Consider the following 19,032-nt stretch of genomic DNA (forward strand, 5'->3'; position numbering starts at 1 on the left):
AAAACATTATACTTGTAATTGACAATACTGCATAAGATTCGTTAACACATTTGTGCACAGTTCGCATACTACCATTTCTTATATTCATAGTTTTAAAATGTCAGTGGAGCAAAATATGGTCAGTTTACAGCTTAAACAACCAGACGGATAAATACCCTAGTACATTAAAAATTATAAAAAGTGCAACGGACAAATACTTGAAGTGGTGTGTGTACTAGAAATAAGACAATTCTAATTAATGCGCGCCAAACGTGGCTTCCTAAACAGTACAAATTGCTTTATTAGACACTGCGCCTAGTACTGAAAGGTAGGCTTACCTTCCTCTCTGCGAGGTTGTTCAGTTTCAGCTGCCGTGTCCGTCATTTTCTCCAAAGATTCGTCCTCGGAAAGCCCCTCGGCGTAACTAGTATCACGCGATGTTGTTATCAAGAAAATGTGACGTCACAGGGACACGTGTATGGAGTTTACAACAAAAATCAGGGATGAGACTGGTGCTCCAAACTTCAAAGAGATCCTAAACTTCCTTACCTTCCTCCAGGAGACGTTTACACCATTGATAACTCAGAGAGATGGTGGGAAGAGTGTAAAAACACTGGATGCTACCAAAGTGACACCAGTTTTAAAGAAGCACAGTCCTTGTCAGAACAAAAAGATACCGGATGTTAAGTCACCTGAAGAGTTTCCAGCACTTGGGGTGCAGACAAAGAAGTCTACATGGTATGTTTTGATGCGTGGCATATGTGCAGAGTCTACATGTTTTGTGCTGCTGTTAAGTTTTGTCAGTCAACCTAACTCTTACAATGTGAGTAAAGTGAAGTACGCTGCATAGAATGACTCTTTGGGTTGTTTATTCATACTATTTTCTCGAGTGTGACTCCTCTCTCTGTCTTTCTAGCTCGTAAACAAAGACATTTACTGCTGCTGTGGCCTGGCACGAGATCTCATGTGATTTATATGTAACCCAAGTTTTAAAAAAAAATAGCTAACCTACGTACGTATTCAGTGGGGCTTACCGGGGTTTAATGCATGTACTCATAGCATTAATTTTCATCAATTGAGAAATATTTCACCACCCAAGGAGGTCAGTATAGTTATAATACAAAACCATTGGGCTCACATGAATGCTTCCAACGTCCTCTGGCTGAAACCCTCTCTTGTATATTTGGCATACATTATGTGTATGTAACATGCACAAGCGTGTGTAGACTTGATCAACTCAAGCTTTTTGGTTAGTATGTCACATATGCAATGTGTAGGAATCACTCAAAACCAAGAAGAATCAACCCAACTCCCATTGGAAAGGCCACGACAGTATTTCAGGCCAGCACATCTACACCTGCCATTAACTCAGTATTCACCTCCACACCCACCATTTTGGCATCATCTACTCTTCATGAAGAACATCGACTACTCATCGAGGAGAGAAACAAACAAGGCAATAAACACAACAAGAAACAGAGAAAAGGTTTCAAGCAGTTAGATAACAAACTAGAATCGTTCTCCCTTGAAAGTCATTTACCCGAAACAAGTAGTATTGCTAATAGTAAGGATAGCAGGACTCATCCACATGACTGCAGAAGTACTGTTACTACTGATCTTGAAGTGATATCATTGTCAGCTGTTTCTGATAAAGTTCAACTTGATAATATTGCTCTCTGCTATTCCACATTACTTAAAGGTGATGAACAATATTGATGTTTGTGTATTTGTGTGGTGTAGTGAGTTTACTTCTTTGTTAGATATTCATACGTGCACAATTATGCAGTGGAATATATGTAAATATTTAACCGTCATACTTATGTTTTTGTACAGAGATGCTTGTTCCCAATATCACTACAGAGCTTTATTTTCTGATACAGTTGCTAACTCTCCGTCCTAATAAAGCATCAGGTAGATATATGTTACGTATTTTGACATGTTGAATTTATTATTGTTGCAATTTATATTACAGTTTTGAAGGATGCTCCATTTTCTAACATTTCTAATTGTGTTTATTTTTCTGTTGCTGTGATCAGTCATGTTAAATTGTGAGTTAAATTTGTGATGTTTCCAACTTGTTTGTCTATGTGTGCATTTTCATGTAGTCTATTTGCTGTGTTAGATGGACGGACACTTCACCTGCTATCACAGAACTCACGAGTGAGTTTGTCTGTTGTTGTGTCACTGCAGCTGGGTGTGTTATCTTGTTGTTGAGCTGGGTGTGTTATCTTGTTGTTGAGCTGGGTGTGTTATCTTGTTGTTGAGCTGGGTGTGTTATCTTGTTGTTGATATGGGTGTGTTATCTTGTTGTTGAGCTGGGTGTGTTATCTTGTTGTTGAGCTGGGTGTGTTATCTTGTTGTTGAGCTGGGTGTGTTATCTCGTTGTTGAGCTGGGTGTGTTATCTCGTTGTTGAGCTGGGTGTGTTATCTTGTTGTTGAGCTGGGTGTGTTATCTTGTTGTTGATATGGGTGTGTTATCTTGTTGTTGATATGGGCAGGTTGAGGAGTTTTCTCCTGGTCTGAGTAACTATTTTCTGCACTGCTACCAGATGAAAGAAACACAAACTGTAATGATCAATACATGTCGTGTATATGTATGTGTATAGTAGTTGTTTTAGTATGTGTCCGTGTGTGTGTGTGTGTGTGTGTGTGTGTGTGTGTGTGTGTGTGTGTGTGTGTGTGTGTGTGTGTGTGTGTGTGTGTGTGTGTGTGTGTGTGTGTAGAGTACATGTGTGCTATAGTGTAGTGTATGTATCACTGCATATTGACAATACATGTACATGTATGTATAGGGACTACTGAGTCTACTACTGACATAGTATAGAATACCATATACATGCCACACATTATCTTACAGGGACCAGATCTACTACCCCATCATCATACATTTGGTGTACCATTCCAAGTGGAAACTGACAACAGAAAGAACTTCATCTCAGACAGAGCATTCCACACCTTCAAGAAACAAAGGTATATCACACCATCACTAGTACAATTCACAGGCCGTACACACTTATACTCTTAAAGGGACATGTTTTATGAGCTGCTTAAAGAATGGGAGAAGAATCAGGACAACCCTAACTGGCATAGAGGGAAGGAGAAAATCAGGTAAATAATGTGTTGTGTGTATTCTTAATCTCATACTGGTATTCAAGCATATGCACTAACACATTCTGTAATCACTACCTTTAATGTTCTCTTCTCTGCTTTGTTGTGGTGTACTACACTGTACAGGTCAATGATGGACTGTGACTCTTCTGGGATGCCACATTTTGCCAAATTGTTTCAGAGACAATTAGTAGAGGTGAAGTATTGTGTGTACTACCTGATGTGATACCAAAAGTGACAAGCAATATGTTTCTCAACGTCTACTAACTGTATGCCATACATTAATATATACACAACATATTGTTCCTAAAGCACAAGTTAATGCCATTTGCACTTGCTGATATTTCTTTCATGTTACAGTTTTATATTTTTATAATATACTTTAGAACTCAAAGCACACACAAAAGATTGGGAATGTTGAAGATCCAGAAAATGAAGTGGTCAATAATCTTAAAAAGTCTAACCCCAACAAATTTCTAAGGTGGGTGTATACTAGCTGTGTCTATCAATTAAGTGACCCACACTGTAACCCTCCAGACTTCATGAAAGATTCTCAAAGTTGTCATCTTCACATGGTGGACCATGTCCCTCACCACACTTCACCCAACAAGAACAATTCTACACTGAATTCCTCTTAGCCACAGACAGGTAGCGACTTGTGTAATTCAGCATGCAGTGTGCTATTAGTTGAGTGTAACTTTTATCTCTTCATAGTTACACCTTCAATCAACTTTTAAAACAGCAGTTATTTAGTGAAATAACAAGAGTGAGTTATAAATAGAAATGTGAAACGTACATGATTGCTGGAAGCTTTTATTGGGTGCAGTAATCCTAATGGGAACAATGGAAGTGTTATTTTATTAGAGTATTTCATCAATTGTTGTATAGTAGTTCAACGGAGCAACAAGTGGCACTTATCTGGTAAATTCTTTTCTGGACAATTTTTGTAGCACACAAGTGTTCACATAATGGAGGTCCCACCGTACCAAAAATGATACCAACAGACAGTTTTTGGTCAAACAACATTCGTTTTGTTTTGCCAGCTGTATTTAACCCTTAAACCTGCAGAGAACTTTTGGGGAATCCATGTTTGTACAATATGAGTACACATGGCGACACTAGGTGGGGTAACTTAATTCTTACAGCTTACAAATATACATCAATTAAAAGTTTGTTCACTGGGCTACTTGGAGAAGGTTAAATGAACACTGTAACTGCACTGGCTTACTTGTTATGAAGCGATGAACAATGAAGTCACGAAGCGATGAAGTCATGTCTCTGTATTCAAAATTCTTGCCATGTGTTTAATTTTGATTGTGAGTTTACTCACGTGATTCATATATATATACCCCAATAGAAGATTTAACATCAAATTGAATGGAAGTTGTTGCAAAGTGATAGGAGCAACCACCATCGAGTTATTGACCATTTTATAAAACTACGTAAAGGGATTGCATGTCACGGCTATAGTATGTGCAAGTTGAGCTGGATCCTGAAAAACAGCTAAAAATTAAAAGTGGATTTTCTCAAGAGAGTTAATATTTCAGCCAACCAGATCATTAGTGGTGGCAGCAAAGGTGCCAACAACAGACATGTCTAGTTTGGCTCCAGGACACTGTACTATTATGGCTTCCACATAGGAAATAATTGTTTTAATTGGCCATAAATATTGTGTCAGACATTTGAACGAAAAGATCTCAAAATATATTTAGCGGGTCAAGCAGTGCTGCAAATGAGCTACTGTAAATTTCAAGATCATGTGTAATTGCATCCAAATGTTTTTGAGGATTCAGCTCAATGCATACATACTATAGTTTTAGCCTCATCATTTAGCATTAGGGTGAAACCCTAGGTATCATTTTAATCCTTGTTACATCACAAGTAGAATGACGTAAATTGCATAGCCATAGGATGGACGCTTCAAAAGTTATAGTGCTTTGTGCAAGGTATGCATATTTATTAAGTTTAAATCCAGTTTTCTGGATTATGTGGGTTTAAGGGTTAAAATACCTAGGAGTCATGTTTTCATGTTGTTATTCAGCTGAACACTAAGTCACAGTTTGAGAGCACTACAGAACTAGCTGATACTATCACAACACTGAGACTGCTAGCCAAGTACCTTGGCTTCCTTGTGTTCCTTCCCTACCAGAACGTTCCCGCCAGTTTTTCAGCTGAAAAGAGAACTCAGGTATGTAAGAAGAAACATTGCCTGTGTTAGTTTAACAACATTTATGATACACTAAAATAAACATGCAATTCGTATGCTGTCAGGTGTATATATTTACTTGCTCTATTACTGTACATATTCAGGTGGAGCCCTTCAACATTTTACAGTGTGTGAAGGATTGCTGCAATGATGGTACCAACTTGGTTATTACAATCCCGTGGGTGGTGGAGTTCTGTGCCATGATGGACTCTGAAGCCTTAACCGTACCATACTACTGTGAGCTGTTGACAAGCCTCATTGGCATATACAGGTGACTAAACACTCTAATAGAACATACACCTAAAGAGTAACATTTTACCTTAATACAGATCATTGTCTAGTATAAAAGAAGATGGTGGTTCATTCTCAGCAGGTCATATGTTGCTGTTGGCATCACTTGGGTGGCTGTTTGAGGTACATATAACCTTTACGTGTGCATGTCAACTATTAATATTCCTTATATAGCTCCATGCACTGAGTAATGGGTTGTTTTACAATGAAGCACCAAAGCATTCCACCTCCAGTGATTACACTATAGTAAGGCATTTAGTATTTTAGTATCATGTCATCTTTACTTCTGTCATGTGTAACAGAGTTACTTGGAGATGATTGATGACTCACTGCTATTAAGATGTTGTCCATATTTAGGTAGTCATGCTTGAATTTAAGACATATGTGTTATACTGTGTCTAATAGGAGAGCTCCACAGGTTGTTGTCTGAGTTTAGTGCTGGGAGCTTATCCAAGACACGTAAAAGTACCTCATTTTGTATGTTTTAAATTTAATTTGTATGATATGGCATTTTACTATAGCTAGTGTTCGTAAGATCAAACCAGTGTCAATGATATCTGAGGATCCGTCATTACTAAAAGAAAAACAAATACAGGTACATTTGTAGTATGTGTGTATGTACGTAGGGTGGTGTTCTTTGGGTGCAGCGTGTTTGTGTTTTAGTGCATAACATTGCACAATACCTCAATTGTGGCAATGGTATATGCTATATGTTTAATTAAGTGTTTTGGTAAGTTGTAAATCTCTCATAGACACAGTTGCAAGAAAACTTCTTCAGAAATCAACCATCTTATCTGAAGAAGCTTTGTGAAATGATTGCAGAAAGGTATGAATAACCCAGCTGCTCACTCTGATAACATGTAATATATACCCCTAGGATGTCAACCAATATTGTAGTACACACTGAACAACACATATTGCCTCAGTGTGTTTTGTTAGGCCTGAGGGACCTAGTACATGTGATCAAACACAACATGTAAGTACCTCACAACTGTTGTGTAATAATGATGGAACATTTGTATATGACAGTGGTGATATTGACAGTGATGAAGATGTGGAAACATTTTTGGTAAGGAGATAGTTAGTTGCATTGTGAAACATCATTCGGTGGCCACTTTTAATGAGACCAACAGTGGTCACCTCTAGTCTGTAGGTCCTCAACATAGCACTTTATTATCTCATTAATTAGGTTTAATCATAGGTGTAATATTTATTTCACTGTACGTACGTGTGCATGATCTAAATGAGATATAAGGAAGACTTTTGTAGATGTGCAAATTTTATTTACTCTATGATGTTATGTATTTCTTTTACAGGATGTGTCACCAGTTTTAGTATCTCAGACCATCCAGAAGTATACACAACTTGTAATACAGCAAACACAGGAGCACTTTGACAGGTATGCCATTATGGAGTTAAACCCACCTCAGATAGTCACCATGAATGCTTTTATGCTGAACAGCCTATATACACTTAATCCTTAAACCCGCTAAAAACTTTTGGGGAATGTGTGTTTACACAATATGGTCACGCATGGTGACATTACGTAGGGTAACTTAATTTTTATAATCTAAAACACAATATTGTTCAAAAGTTTGTTCACTGAGCTACTTGGAGAAGGTTAAATGAACACTGTAACTACAGTGGCTTACGTACATGTTATGAAGTGATGAACAAGAGCGAGTCACGTCTCCATGTTTTGACTTTCTTGCCATGTCCTTAATTTTGATTGTGGGTTTACTCACGTGAGTTGTATATGGCCTGATAGAAAATTTATTGATGAAACAAGCAGGACTTGTTGCAGGTTGATAGAATAATCACCATCGAGTTATGGATCATTTTATAAAGGTATGCATGTTTCCTTGCCAAAAAGTTATTTACATGGCTAGTTTTGGCCTCACTGTTTAGTGTTAGGAAAAACCCTTGGTATCATGCTACATCACAAGTAGAATGACATAAAGTGTGTAGCCATAGGATAAGTTACAATGCTTTGTGCAAGGCACGTGTATTTGGGCTAATTTTCCGGCTTGTTTAAGGGTTAAAATATTATAGTTTTGTAAATGAATTGTCAAATCAGAGACAGAGGAACATGTACAGTCAGTACAAGTTGGGTAGGGAACAAATTCTGTAATTACCATCGATATTGTGTAGAATCAATCCATGAGTCATCAAATTTTGAAAAAAAAAATATTTACATTAAAAGTATGACAATATTCTAAATCACTTATTTGGACACCACTGATGGTTCTATTATAGAACATCTCAGGTGATAAAACCAGAGCAAAAAGCCTCTGGATAGGAATCTTTGCATACCGTATTACTTGGTTAAGCGCCACTCCTTCAACAGTAGCCACACTCAAGTTGTGCAATGATCGATTTAGAGAATAAGGACTTCAACAATGTTTTCAAGCATCATGTGGTGGCCAGACTTTAAACAATTGCCACATTGATTTTGAGAACTAAGGTGATATTTGGTATTAACCAGGTGGTACCACAAATTAAGTACAACCCTGGTCCCCCTTTCCACTATTGGCTTACTAAATGTGGACTGGTTAGACTGCTTTTTGTTCTTCATTTGTATATCGTTGCATCTATGTAAGTACATGTGGCCAGTGAAGAGTTCAGTAGTAAAGATATATCTTATGGTACATTAGTAGCAGAATAGCCTTCGGACAATAAAACATATCATGGAGTTTGAATATGCAAGATACTTGGTATCATATCTCTTAAATGTGCTTTAGTTACTGTAGTGTTACTGTGCGATCAGCGCTACAACCACTTCTTGTTGGAACACCATTGGAAACAGTGAGTGTATTGTTTCAGATTAAGTCTTAAACCAGTGGCACTGAAGGTGTTGGATGCTTCTACCAGTGTTACCGTTTCCATGACAAAAGAGCATCACCGGAAGTGGGTGTGTCGGGAAGCAAGAGGTCACATGATCTGTTACTATAATGGTAGTACATTACAATAGTATCATTTATAGGACTATTATCCACTGAATTAGACAAACAACTTTCAAGCACGAAGAAAATCATCTCATTATCTGCAAAAAAATCTGGTACTTTGTGTACATACTTTTAGTTGCTAAATATATTATATTGAACTTTAAAAGGAGACAGAGTACTGAGCAGTAAGGGCTACTTCTGCTGTGAAGACGCTTCAGAGGAACTCCAAAGTGGTAAATATACATGTGTAGCTAGAGTTAAATGTTTTGTTGATATAAAGTAATGGTTGTGGAAAAATAATTTTAGTTTAGGAACAGAGGCACTGGCATAAATGTAAAGTAGGGTTGAGACAAATGGTCCGAAGCTTCGTGCAGTTTCATAAAATTTGGATGCCCACCAAAGCTTCGTTACCATGGATACTAAAAAAGTTAATCCAGTTGCACAATGTCACTCCTTGCATGTGGAAGCTGCTATTTATATATTTTTTGGTGTAGTTGTGGTTTAAACAATGGTTGTACTGGAGCTATAACAAAGTGTAGGAGTTTGTACTACAGTGTAGGGATGCCATGATAGTTGTGACATGACATATCGTTGTAACATAAAATCCCGTGACATGTATGTGGTGGCCCATTTATGTCGTGACAGAAAAATAGCACACAAATTTGGCTACTTTAATGTACAAATTGAATATTGAGACCAAAAACTATGTGTATTATTCTGTTGAAAGTTCACCAAAGGGAAACATGTTTTGCTAGATTTTTTTAGAGCAAATTACGTTGTGACATATGAGGTGGCATCCCTATGACAGTGTATACCCAATTGTGTTCATTAGCTGCCAAGCTGTAAAAAAAGAGTGCGGCCCCCAAAAATGGCCAGGATAAAAAAAGATGTGAAATCCAAGGTGGCGGCCAAGAAATGGCTGTGATGGTAGGTTAATGGCAAAAAATTTAATTACAACAATTCAGGTGAATTTGCGTTGCCTCCTCCACTAGGATTCGGCACCAAATTCACCTGAATTGTCGTAATTAAAATTTTTGCCATTAACCTACCATCACGGCCATTTCTTGGCCGCCACTTTGGATTTCACATCTTTTTTCATCCTGGCCTTTTTGGGGGCCGCACTCTTTTTTTACAGCTTGGCTGTTTTGGTTTAGATATCACTTCTTTTTGTATTGCAAGCCACAAAGCCGGCCATTAACTGGCTTTGGTGCTTCCTTCTAACTTGTTTTTTTTTTCTTTTCTGCAGGAATTTGTGGAACAAAGGAAGAAATGTTGCGTACAGTTTTTGTCTGACTAAAAATATTTGTATATTTAACAATGAAAGATAATCATACTGTAGGTAATAAGGTGACTTCTTGTACATAACTGAACTGTAGCTGAAACTCCCATTGTTTGTAGCTGAACCAGCTCTTTTCAGAGTGACTTGTTTCTAGCTGAACTCTCTACATGGTGATTTGTATATCTCTACATGGTGACTTGTTTGTAGCTGATCTCTCTACAGGGTGATGTGTTTGTAGCTGAACTCTCTACATGATGGCTTCTTTGTAGCTGAATTCTCTACAAGGTAACTTCTTCTAGCTGATCTTTCTACAATGTAACTTCTTGTAGCTGATCGCTCTACTGGGTGACTTGTGTCTAATTGTACACTCTACAAGGTGATTTGTTTGTAGCTGAATACTACAGGGTGATTTTTGTAGCCAAACTCTCTGCAGGGTGATTTGTTTGTAGCTGAATTCTCTACAGGATGGTTTCTTTGTAGCTGATGTCGCTACAGGTGACTTGTTTCTAGCTGATCTCTCTACAGGATGGTTTCTTTGTAGCTGAACTCTCTCTAGGGTGATCACTTCACAGCTGAATCCTCTACAAGGTGGCTTCTTCTATCTGATCTCTCTACAGTGTGATTTGTTTGTAGTTGAACTCTCTACAAGGTGACGTTTTCTAGCTGAGCTCTCTCTTGTTTCTAGCTGATCTCTCTACAGAGTAACTTGCTAGTAAAGCTGAAGTCTTTACATGGTGGATTTTGGTTGTTAAACTGTCTGCACGAAGACTTGTTTGTAGCAGAACTTCTACAGAGTGAATTGTTTGTAGCTGAACTCTCTGCAGGATGCATGACTTGTTTATAGCTGAACTCTCTTCAGTGTGACTTGTAATGTTCTGAATCACTACAGCAATATATTTATAGCTGAACTCTCTATAGGGTGACTTGCTCCTTGCTGAACTGTCTATAAGATAAACTTTTTGCAGCTGAACTCCCTACAGAATAACTTGTAATGTAATAGCATTCTATAATGGAATAATAAATTAGCTGAATGCTCTATTAGGGTGACTGTTCTATTAGAGTATCTCGATCTCGCATTTGCTACACGGAGTTGGCTTTCGAATCATAACTCAGTGGTTTGTAATCCGATTGTTCTGTACTATTGCAAGGACTTTCTATGAAGATTATTCCAGCTATACACCGATTTTCAACTCATTGCTCTAAGCGGTTTGCCTAGTAGGCGTGAAAGCTAATACTTTTTTTATTCATAAAAATCGATCGCGTAATTGTGACACAGGTTGGGTTTTGTGTCATATCTCCATGGTCTTTATCTCGATTCTTTTCAAACCACCAAAAGGCACTCCTACGATGGTTACTCCATCTACATAGCAATTTTCAACTCATTCCATGAAGCGGTTTACCCTGTAGGCGTGACAACAAATCGATCTTGTTTTACGCGAATAATCGGTCATAACTCCCGAACCATTCATCGGACTTACACCAAATTTGATGCTAGGATTCGCCTTTGGACTCCCTATCTGTGTGCCAAATTTCAAGGCGATCGGAGCACGCGTTCGCGTTTTATAGCAATTTTTGCAAGTGTGCGAAAACACGAAGAAAAAAAAATCGAAACTTTGGCAGTTCGTATCTCGGAAATGGCTGGAGCGATTTCCTTCAAATTTGGTATGTAGACTCCCCTGGCTGGCGGGCAACTCTGTAGCAAATTTGGTTCCAATCGGATAAGGGATCACTGAGATACAAAAGTGTGAAAATGACGTTTTCTTTTTTTCTGTCAATATACCCACAGTGTGGTGCGCCGGTTTCTGTGTCTTGATATTTGTCACAAAGCTTCGAAGATTCAGTAGCATTTTCAAAAGAAGCTTCTGAGGATGTACTTGTACATTTGTTCCAACCCTAGTGTAAACTAATATTTGTTTCGTGCAGTGTGCCTGAACACTTTACTGCTCACTGATTGTTCTATTAAAATTAGAGTATAGGAAAAAAGTGCACCCGATAAGAATTCTAAGTGCCAGGACAAAATGTCCTGACAAATCCAAACTTGTCTGGGCATACTTACACTTTGTACAGACACAAGTGGTCTATAACACTGCCTGTAGTAGGCTTTCTCTGATGTAAGGCACTCTGGCTGTAGGCATTCCCTTTGTTGTGCTGAGGATAGACAATCTTTTATGTGCTGATACACTATTACAATTGATTTTGTGGTTGTATACAATCACTGGGCTGGACTGGTGGACTGGTGGACTGGACTACTTGGACTCAGTTTTTTTTCCCCATTCATTTTAGCGCATATTTGGGCAAGTGGTTGTAGCTATTGCTACATTGCAAGGCAGTGGAGCAGGCTAAAGAGTGAGGGGGCTAGGCCAGCTGTAAGCTGAAGTGGACCAAAAAAAGGTAACTACTTGCTGACAATAGCTGCCTCCACCGGCAACTATATCTCCTTATTTCTCTGAATACTGTGACTGCTCTATTAGAGTGTCTAGATCCTGATTGTTCTATTAGAGTATTTCGATCTTTTCTTGCAAAGTCCCATAAAAGTGGGGGGGCTATGGCCCCCTGGCCCGTCTCCACCGCCTATGCTACAAGGATGTAAAATGTGCAGGTGAACCTGTCTACTTGGCACTGTCTGTTATCTTAGGATTGCGTGCAATTCTCTCTTTTGGTATAATCTCTATTGTACAACTACCGTTTGTCTTATCATGAAGTACAAACCATACAATACATGTGTATGTAGTGTTGTAGTAACCATGTATCCTAGTCATGGAGTAGCTAATTTAAGTGGTGACAGTTAGGGATCTGCAATACATATTGATACAGCAATTAAGTATCACAATACGATACTGTACTTAGAAAATATCGATATAGAAGTCAGTGATTGCTCTATTACTGTAGTTAACAGTGATCTAGATACTCAAATAGAAAGCCCCCCTATTTACCTGTGCTATAAAATGCAATGTTATGAGAAGCCATACAAATATGTGTGTATAAGTGTTGCTGCTGTTATGGCTAAAATATTCTTAGCTGGGTTTTCTGAAAATAGTAGCTGTTACACTTTAAGTCCAAAGAACTGTACCACTAAGCAGTAAACGATCTGCTGTATATAGTAGCCATCTTGACAACTCATCAAAATGCGGAGTAATCTGGACAAGCCTTTGTGGGAACATGTATTAAAATGTTTGTGGTAGTTAATTGTCTGGGTGGTGTAATAGAGGCAGGTATCCAGGGAGATGTGCTTTGTAACAGCAACTCTGTTTTCCATATATATCAGAACACACTAGCTATTTGTCACATCAGTATAATACTGTAGTTAAGTTTATCAGCATTCACTGAATAAAGAAGTTTGTATATGCAGTGAATGTAGAATCAGTGTCAGCTCTGATAAATTGGATGTTGTTACAACTAATAGCTAATATGCCAGCCATGACCACTTCATTATAGTATCATGATACAGTATCGTATCAAACAGTTTATTGATACCATCATGATGATACACAAAATGTACTGTATCGTAGAACACTAGTGACAGTTAACTGTCTTGCTATTCCGTAGTTGATACAAAGGTTCTACAGTTTTTACATGGCAGCAATGACAGTCGAAATCACGTGCATAATATTTCAACCAATCAAATTGATTCATTTTGAACTTTAAACTATAATTACCGCATGTGACTTCTTTTTTTAGATTTGTTGACATACAAGAATTATTAGAACCTCTGTACAGAGCTGAAACTGGGCAATGTTGACAAGTCTGGCATGATCACACCTTTCTTTTGTTTGTGTGTGGGTTTCTTTCTGTGTGGGGGAGTGGTTTAACTACATGAGACTAGCATACTTACAACCAGTTGCCCAAATATTTGGTTTTAAAAAGGGAAAATACTTGAGTCCACTAGTCCAGTCCAGTAATTGTATACAACCTGATTTTGTGAGGTTTCTGTACAGCAGATGGGTTGGCATTAATTTTGTGATGGTATAATCTCCTAGCAACCAAGAGACAGCTATTATTAGTAAACCAAATATGCACACTCTGGGCTTTTTTGGCTCCTTTATGTCTTGCCAAATACAATTATGGTCAGAAATTGGCCAATTTGTCCAGAAATTGTCTGGTGTCTATATACTGTTATCAAGCACTGTGAAAAGTGTTAAGTCCACATTTGGGCTAGCCCCATGCTTCCTATTCCTCTGAGTAACACAGTCCAAATAATTTTGCTAAGAGTACCTTAAACTTATTGAAGAATGCTACACATGTATACTCTGTTTTCACTTTACAGGGATACCCACAGCTACCATGTTTGAGTCACTGCCGGGATATGATGTATTAATGGTATGAGCAAGAGTTTATGATGAAATTGTACCATGTAGTAATGTACAGTACAGTGGAGTTCTTTGTATGTCCCAGATGTTAATGTGGGAATGTCAGGTGGAGTCAAAGTATACTTCATGACCCAATTATTATGGCCATATCATCATAGTTTCGTCCTAAAGGTTGGCCCTAGTCATATTTAAATACACGTACCTGTTGTTGTCTGCCATAAAAAGTTTACTGTAGTATCTGGTAACTAGTTTTGTGAGCAAAATGCCCAATAGTGTATGTACATATGTGGATCTTGTGGTGTCAAATGTGTTGTACACTCATGTACTGTGTATCAATACATTACCATCTTCTAGGGTAAAGTCAAAGAAGTCGAGTCATCACTCCATGCCACCACGTTATTTGATCAAGGTTCTTGTGTTACACTTGCACACACTATACTGTATTTAGTAAACTGTTGTTGTACAGGACAACTGCAGGATCTGGTAACTTCAGTCACCACTTGGTTGGCTAGAGAACTCTTCATAATACCAGATGTATTAATACCTCAGGTTAGTAGTATTGTAAGTGATAGCTGATCGCCCACGCACGCATGCATTCACTCGCTCACTAACTCACGCACAATGTGTGTGTGCACATGCATATGTGGTGTGATGATGACTATATTCCTTGTCCAGCTATTGCCAAGATGTTCTTCTGAAATAGCCAGTGTAACATTTCAATTGAGCGTAATATTAGGTTAGTATGAGGATCCTCACTGATATCTCGGTATGAGTGTGTATTAATAGTGTCTTCTGGGAATTTGAGAAGGAGTCATATACCACATTCAACAACCATGGTAGGCCACTCTTAAAAAGTTGAAAGAACAAGAATAGTGTCTTTCTACTCAGGCAAAGCAATGTTCATTATTGGATGCAATTGTACATCTATGGAAGTTGTTAAAAGGTAGCGTTGGATTTTGAGCTTTCACATATTGAAAATAGTACTTGTGTCAGTAGCTGCCAAATTAAGTCTGCCATGTGACGAGTTGTTATCACACAAGTCATTCCAGTTGTACCTAACTAGTCAGACCAGTGTGGCTAACATCTGGAGCAGCCTCAGTGAAACACTAGTTACCCTCCTCTGCCATAACATATTAACATCACCCATCATCGAGGCCTTGTGGGTGTGTAGAATTGAGGAATTAAATGATGATCCCACCAAAAAAGCTCAAGTAAGAACATTGTGTACGTACCTTTTATCAAAATGGCTGATCTTTTTTAGTGTCTTCAAGGTGCATACACGTTTCTGAAACTATTTTACACTGATTCTACACAAGATATCTCAAGTATGGAGACCCTGTGCATAGTATATCAAGTATGCATGTCCCTATTAGGCAGTATGGTGGAGATGAAAGATGTACACTTTTTGAGGCTACTGGCTGTTGTTTTGGAGTCAGGAATTGATGATATACCAGCTGTGTTGAAGTCATATAGTCATTATTGTAAATTAATTCATCCAATATGATAGCCAACATTTTAAACATGAATTTACAGTAGACTCTTGGTCATCTGAACCCCATGGTCTCACTATCAGACAATTCAATTTAGTGAAATGTTTGGATCCATTCAAATACTCTAATAGAACACACACATGTTTCAATGCTACTGTCACCTGCATTCGAAATGCTGATTGAATCAATTTTCGGATAAAACGAGGGTTGCATAAATTGTCTTTTTCATATAGAAATTTTAGGGATTCTTATAGTAAGATGCAATAATGCATATATTCTTGCATAGAAATAATTACTACATCGGTAGCATGCACTAGATAGTACATTTTTATTAAGCTGATTCCTGGAAAAGTATTTACACAATAACTTGGGGTAATAATACAAGTTTATGTTTGGCTGCAGTACTGCTTAATCTATTACCCCTCTGATATTCATACAAATATCTGCCATTTTATTTATAACCACTAAAGTGTCTGACTACAATGTATTCCATGTGAAAGCACACAGTATGGAACTTTAAATGCTACACATGTCTGCTCTTAACACCTTGCTGTCATCACTAACCTAAAATTATAGAGGCATAATATTGGTGCAAAGCACTGTTATGAACACATTGATCCATGTAAAACTTCAGTAAAAAATGACATGTAGCCATATATAGTCAGCTTGTGTTAGCTATGAAATACTCGCTAAGTGTAAAATAAAATTATTAAAACAAAAATAATTTAAAAATAGCTAAGTGTAGTACTCAGAAAAATTTTGCACGAAAATAAAACAAATTAAAGTAGTCACTATTATTACAGCTTTGTGTCCAGCACAGCATTTTGAAGGTCTACAGCATCTACAACATTATTGACAGCAAGAGTACATATTAATAGAGGAGGGAGGCCTCCCTCTATTATTAAGTACTCTTGTTGACAGTTAGTTTATGACTTTATGCTTGATTGTGTATAGTATTAAGGCGACTGCTCTATTAGGGTATCTTGGTCTTTGCTTGACTACTTTTGGGAACTTAAGAAATCCTCCCCCGTGGCCACTCCTGTCTAACCATCACTCTTTTTATTTAGCTTTTTTTATATAGCTATTTTTTTTGCGAACAATAATTTATATCAATAAAAGTCCTTCACGTTCAAACAGTGGGTAGAGAGGCAAACTCTGTCCAATCCTATGATGAAGGAATCATTGCCATCACTGAAGCAGCATTGCCACACTGAACATCGATAGCAATCTTCTGAATTAAAAATTGGGTTGCCCTATTATCACCATCACATATAAACATATGGAAGCCAGGCTTGCGTTGATTATGCCAGCATAATTTTTGACATAATAGGGGATGAAAAGCATAAAGGAGCATATTACCTGTTTTGAATGGTGAAACGATTCCTGACAATGAGTAGTAAAATGCACTACAGTCTTCTTCTTCTTTAAAGCTACAGGAATTGACACAATGAGCCCCAAGATCTTGAAACACTGTGCCTTGTTACTCACTCGTCCACTTTGGTCTATTCAATTTAAGCCTTTCAACAGGTGCTATCCCTCAGGAATGGAAAGTCCATCTAATAGTACCGGTATACAAATCAGCTGAACGATCATCTGTGCAAAACTACAGACCTATTTCCCTTCTGTGCAACACCTCTAAAGTCCTTGAATCTCTTGTTTACAATAGAATTATCAATCATGTACTTGACAACATCACTACATGCCAGTTTGGATTTCTGCCTGGCAGGTCCACCACTCAACAACTTTTGCTATATCTAAATGACATCTATCAAGCCACATCTCAAGGCCATCAAACTGACTCCATATGTCTAGACTTTTGTAAGGCCTTTGACAGCGTGCCACACAACAAACTCCTAGTTAAATTGTCACACAATGGCATTACGGGTAATCTTTGGAACTGGTTCAACAATTATCTGCCCAATCGTTCCCAGTGTGTCAAAATCTGTTCTTCTATTTCTGACTTTTTACCAGTACTGTCGGGTGTACCACAAGGTAGCATCCTTGGCCCACTGTTATTCCTGACTGATCTACATAAATGACATATTCTCTTATTAGTTGTATTTTGAAGCAGCAATTAGCAAAATAATCATCACTTCTTAGCCATTATAGTACCTCGCTCAGCTGCAGGCTGTTGATTTTTTTGCCACTTTGGCCTTTTCAAATGGTCATGAAGTCTTAAAAGCTGTATAAAAGTCTTAAACATCAAATAACAGACTGCAAGTTGTGGTCACCACTGGGTCTGGGATTCTTTTCTGCATTCTTCACATTTGTTTTTGACTCCCTGTATTCACAGGATTTAAGCCTGCACAGGTCCCTAGTCAGGGGCGGATCCAGGAGCTGGCAAGGGGAGGGGCACAAACAGGCTAAGTTGTAGGTGGTTGGGGAGAGCAGATTCTCTTGCTAGTTGCTGTACCTTTCAAGCAGCAGTGATCACTCCTTAGTAGGTTGATTTTTGTCATTATGGTCTTTGCAGATGGTTGTGAAGTCTTAAACACCATCAACACGATAAATACTTTTAGAGGCGCTTAGTACGTACGCAAGTGCGGAAAACGCTTTCACTGTTGTTTTGACTTTGGTTTCAAGTGAGTTTGCAATAAATGGTTGGAATGTGCAGTTTTTATGCATGACTTTTGTTTCATAAAGTGTATAATATTTCTATCAAAAGAAATAGCTAGCTATGACCCTTCACGGGGGAGGGGGACATTTGCCCAAATGCCCCATCATGCTTGTATCCGCCATTGCTAGTGGGATAGTGTTCACATGCAGAACATAGCTACAGCTAGCTATAAAATGTATGTTCAATGGCGGATCCAGGATAGGGCATTTGGGACCAGAAAATCCCCCCCCCCCCCACTTCCGGGAATCCCTGAAATGCCCCTGCCCAGAGCCTGAGATTTAAGTCTTCATGCAGGCTTTACTCACTATTGGTTCTGACCCCATGCTATACTTGTAACTGAGTACTAAAAACAATAATCGTGTTGGTTAGCTCATAGATAACATATCTATGGTTAGCTCATATATAGATAGGAGCAAGGGAATGTAAAGAGTGGCACACTAATTAGGTTAAGTGCTTATCATTATTAGGCATTCCAGCCCGATTTTTAAATTTTGGCTTTTTATATGCTCAATAGATAGAGTATTGATTGCCGATCTCAGAAATATATAGTTTGTTGGGTTGGAATTAGCTACTTTGGCATGCACAGTGCTTAAAAACTCAGTGAAAAAAGGTACATTTTTTCTCCGGGGCTCCCCATACATTTTAAAGGGAAAAATGGCACAATTGAATCAGGAAGCCATCTAGCAATCTGGACTATCTTGAAACTGCAGTTGCTTCTATCTGCAAGTTTGTACATGTAATGAGAGTAACTTCAGATTATATCAGATCTCAGCTATCTTTGTATACTTTGTGGTGAGCAAATATGTTTCA

The 19,032-nt window shown here is 38.1% G+C and overlaps 2 protein-coding genes and 1 long non-coding RNA gene across 8 annotated transcripts in view; 1 reads left to right on the forward strand and 2 right to left on the reverse strand.

The window, feature by feature from the left end:
• LOC136263952 (E3 ubiquitin-protein ligase MARCHF6-like) overlaps positions 1-428 on the reverse strand; it is an 11,146-nt gene extending 10,718 nt beyond the window's left edge. The window contains exon 1 of the mRNA XM_066058618.1: positions 318-428. Within this exon, the coding sequence (XP_065914690.1) occupies positions 318-363 (46 nt within the window). The 5' untranslated portion in view covers positions 364-428. The remainder of the gene's footprint in view (positions 1-317) is intronic.
• LOC136263953 (codanin-1-like) lies at positions 403-15,641 on the forward strand. 5 transcript variants are annotated; one of them, XM_066058619.1, is made up of 36 exons: positions 407-717; positions 1,257-1,678; positions 1,813-1,890; positions 1,952-2,027; positions 2,085-2,139; positions 2,478-2,546; positions 2,837-2,949; positions 3,007-3,087; positions 3,214-3,283; positions 3,474-3,568; positions 3,625-3,735; positions 3,802-3,853; positions 5,129-5,275; positions 5,398-5,564; positions 5,623-5,707; positions 5,759-5,830; positions 5,887-5,941; positions 5,990-6,049; positions 6,106-6,179; positions 6,337-6,410; positions 6,462-6,560; positions 6,614-6,653; positions 6,901-6,983; positions 8,326-8,389; positions 8,436-8,514; positions 8,568-8,642; positions 8,697-8,762; positions 14,073-14,125; positions 14,470-14,524; positions 14,582-14,664; positions 14,791-14,851; positions 14,902-14,951; positions 15,004-15,058; positions 15,112-15,326; positions 15,377-15,440; positions 15,489-15,641. In XM_066058619.1, the coding sequence occupies exons 1-36, from the start codon at positions 458-460 to the stop codon at positions 15,617-15,619; spliced, it is 3,489 nt and encodes a 1,162-aa protein (XP_065914691.1). In that variant the 5' UTR covers positions 407-457; the 3' UTR covers positions 15,620-15,641. The 5 variants fall into 5 exon arrangements, 4 of the variants coding, with proteins under 4 accessions (XP_065914693.1, XP_065914691.1, XP_065914692.1 ...); XM_066058620.1 differs by having other exon boundaries at positions 5,990-6,043; XM_066058622.1 differs by lacking the exons at positions 407-717; positions 1,257-1,678; positions 1,813-1,890 and having other exon boundaries at positions 1,985-2,027; positions 2,102-2,139.
• A 617-nt stretch (positions 15,642-16,258) lies between these two features.
• Positions 16,259-18,114, reverse strand: LOC136263961 (uncharacterized). Of its 2 annotated transcripts, none has more exons than XR_010704882.1 (3): positions 17,718-18,114; positions 17,094-17,632; positions 16,259-17,035 (listed from the first exon to the last, which is right to left on the reverse strand). It is a non-coding gene; the product is annotated as an uncharacterized lncRNA (long non-coding RNA). The 2 variants fall into 2 exon arrangements; XR_010704881.1 differs by having other exon boundaries at positions 17,094-17,161; positions 17,217-18,114.
• Positions 18,115-19,032: the final 918 nt, after the last annotated feature.

Source organism: Dysidea avara, chromosome 8, assembly GCF_963678975.1.
Source record: "Dysidea avara chromosome 8, odDysAvar1.4, whole genome shotgun sequence".
Taxonomy (NCBI): Eukaryota; Metazoa; Porifera; class Demospongiae; order Dictyoceratida; family Dysideidae; genus Dysidea; species Dysidea avara.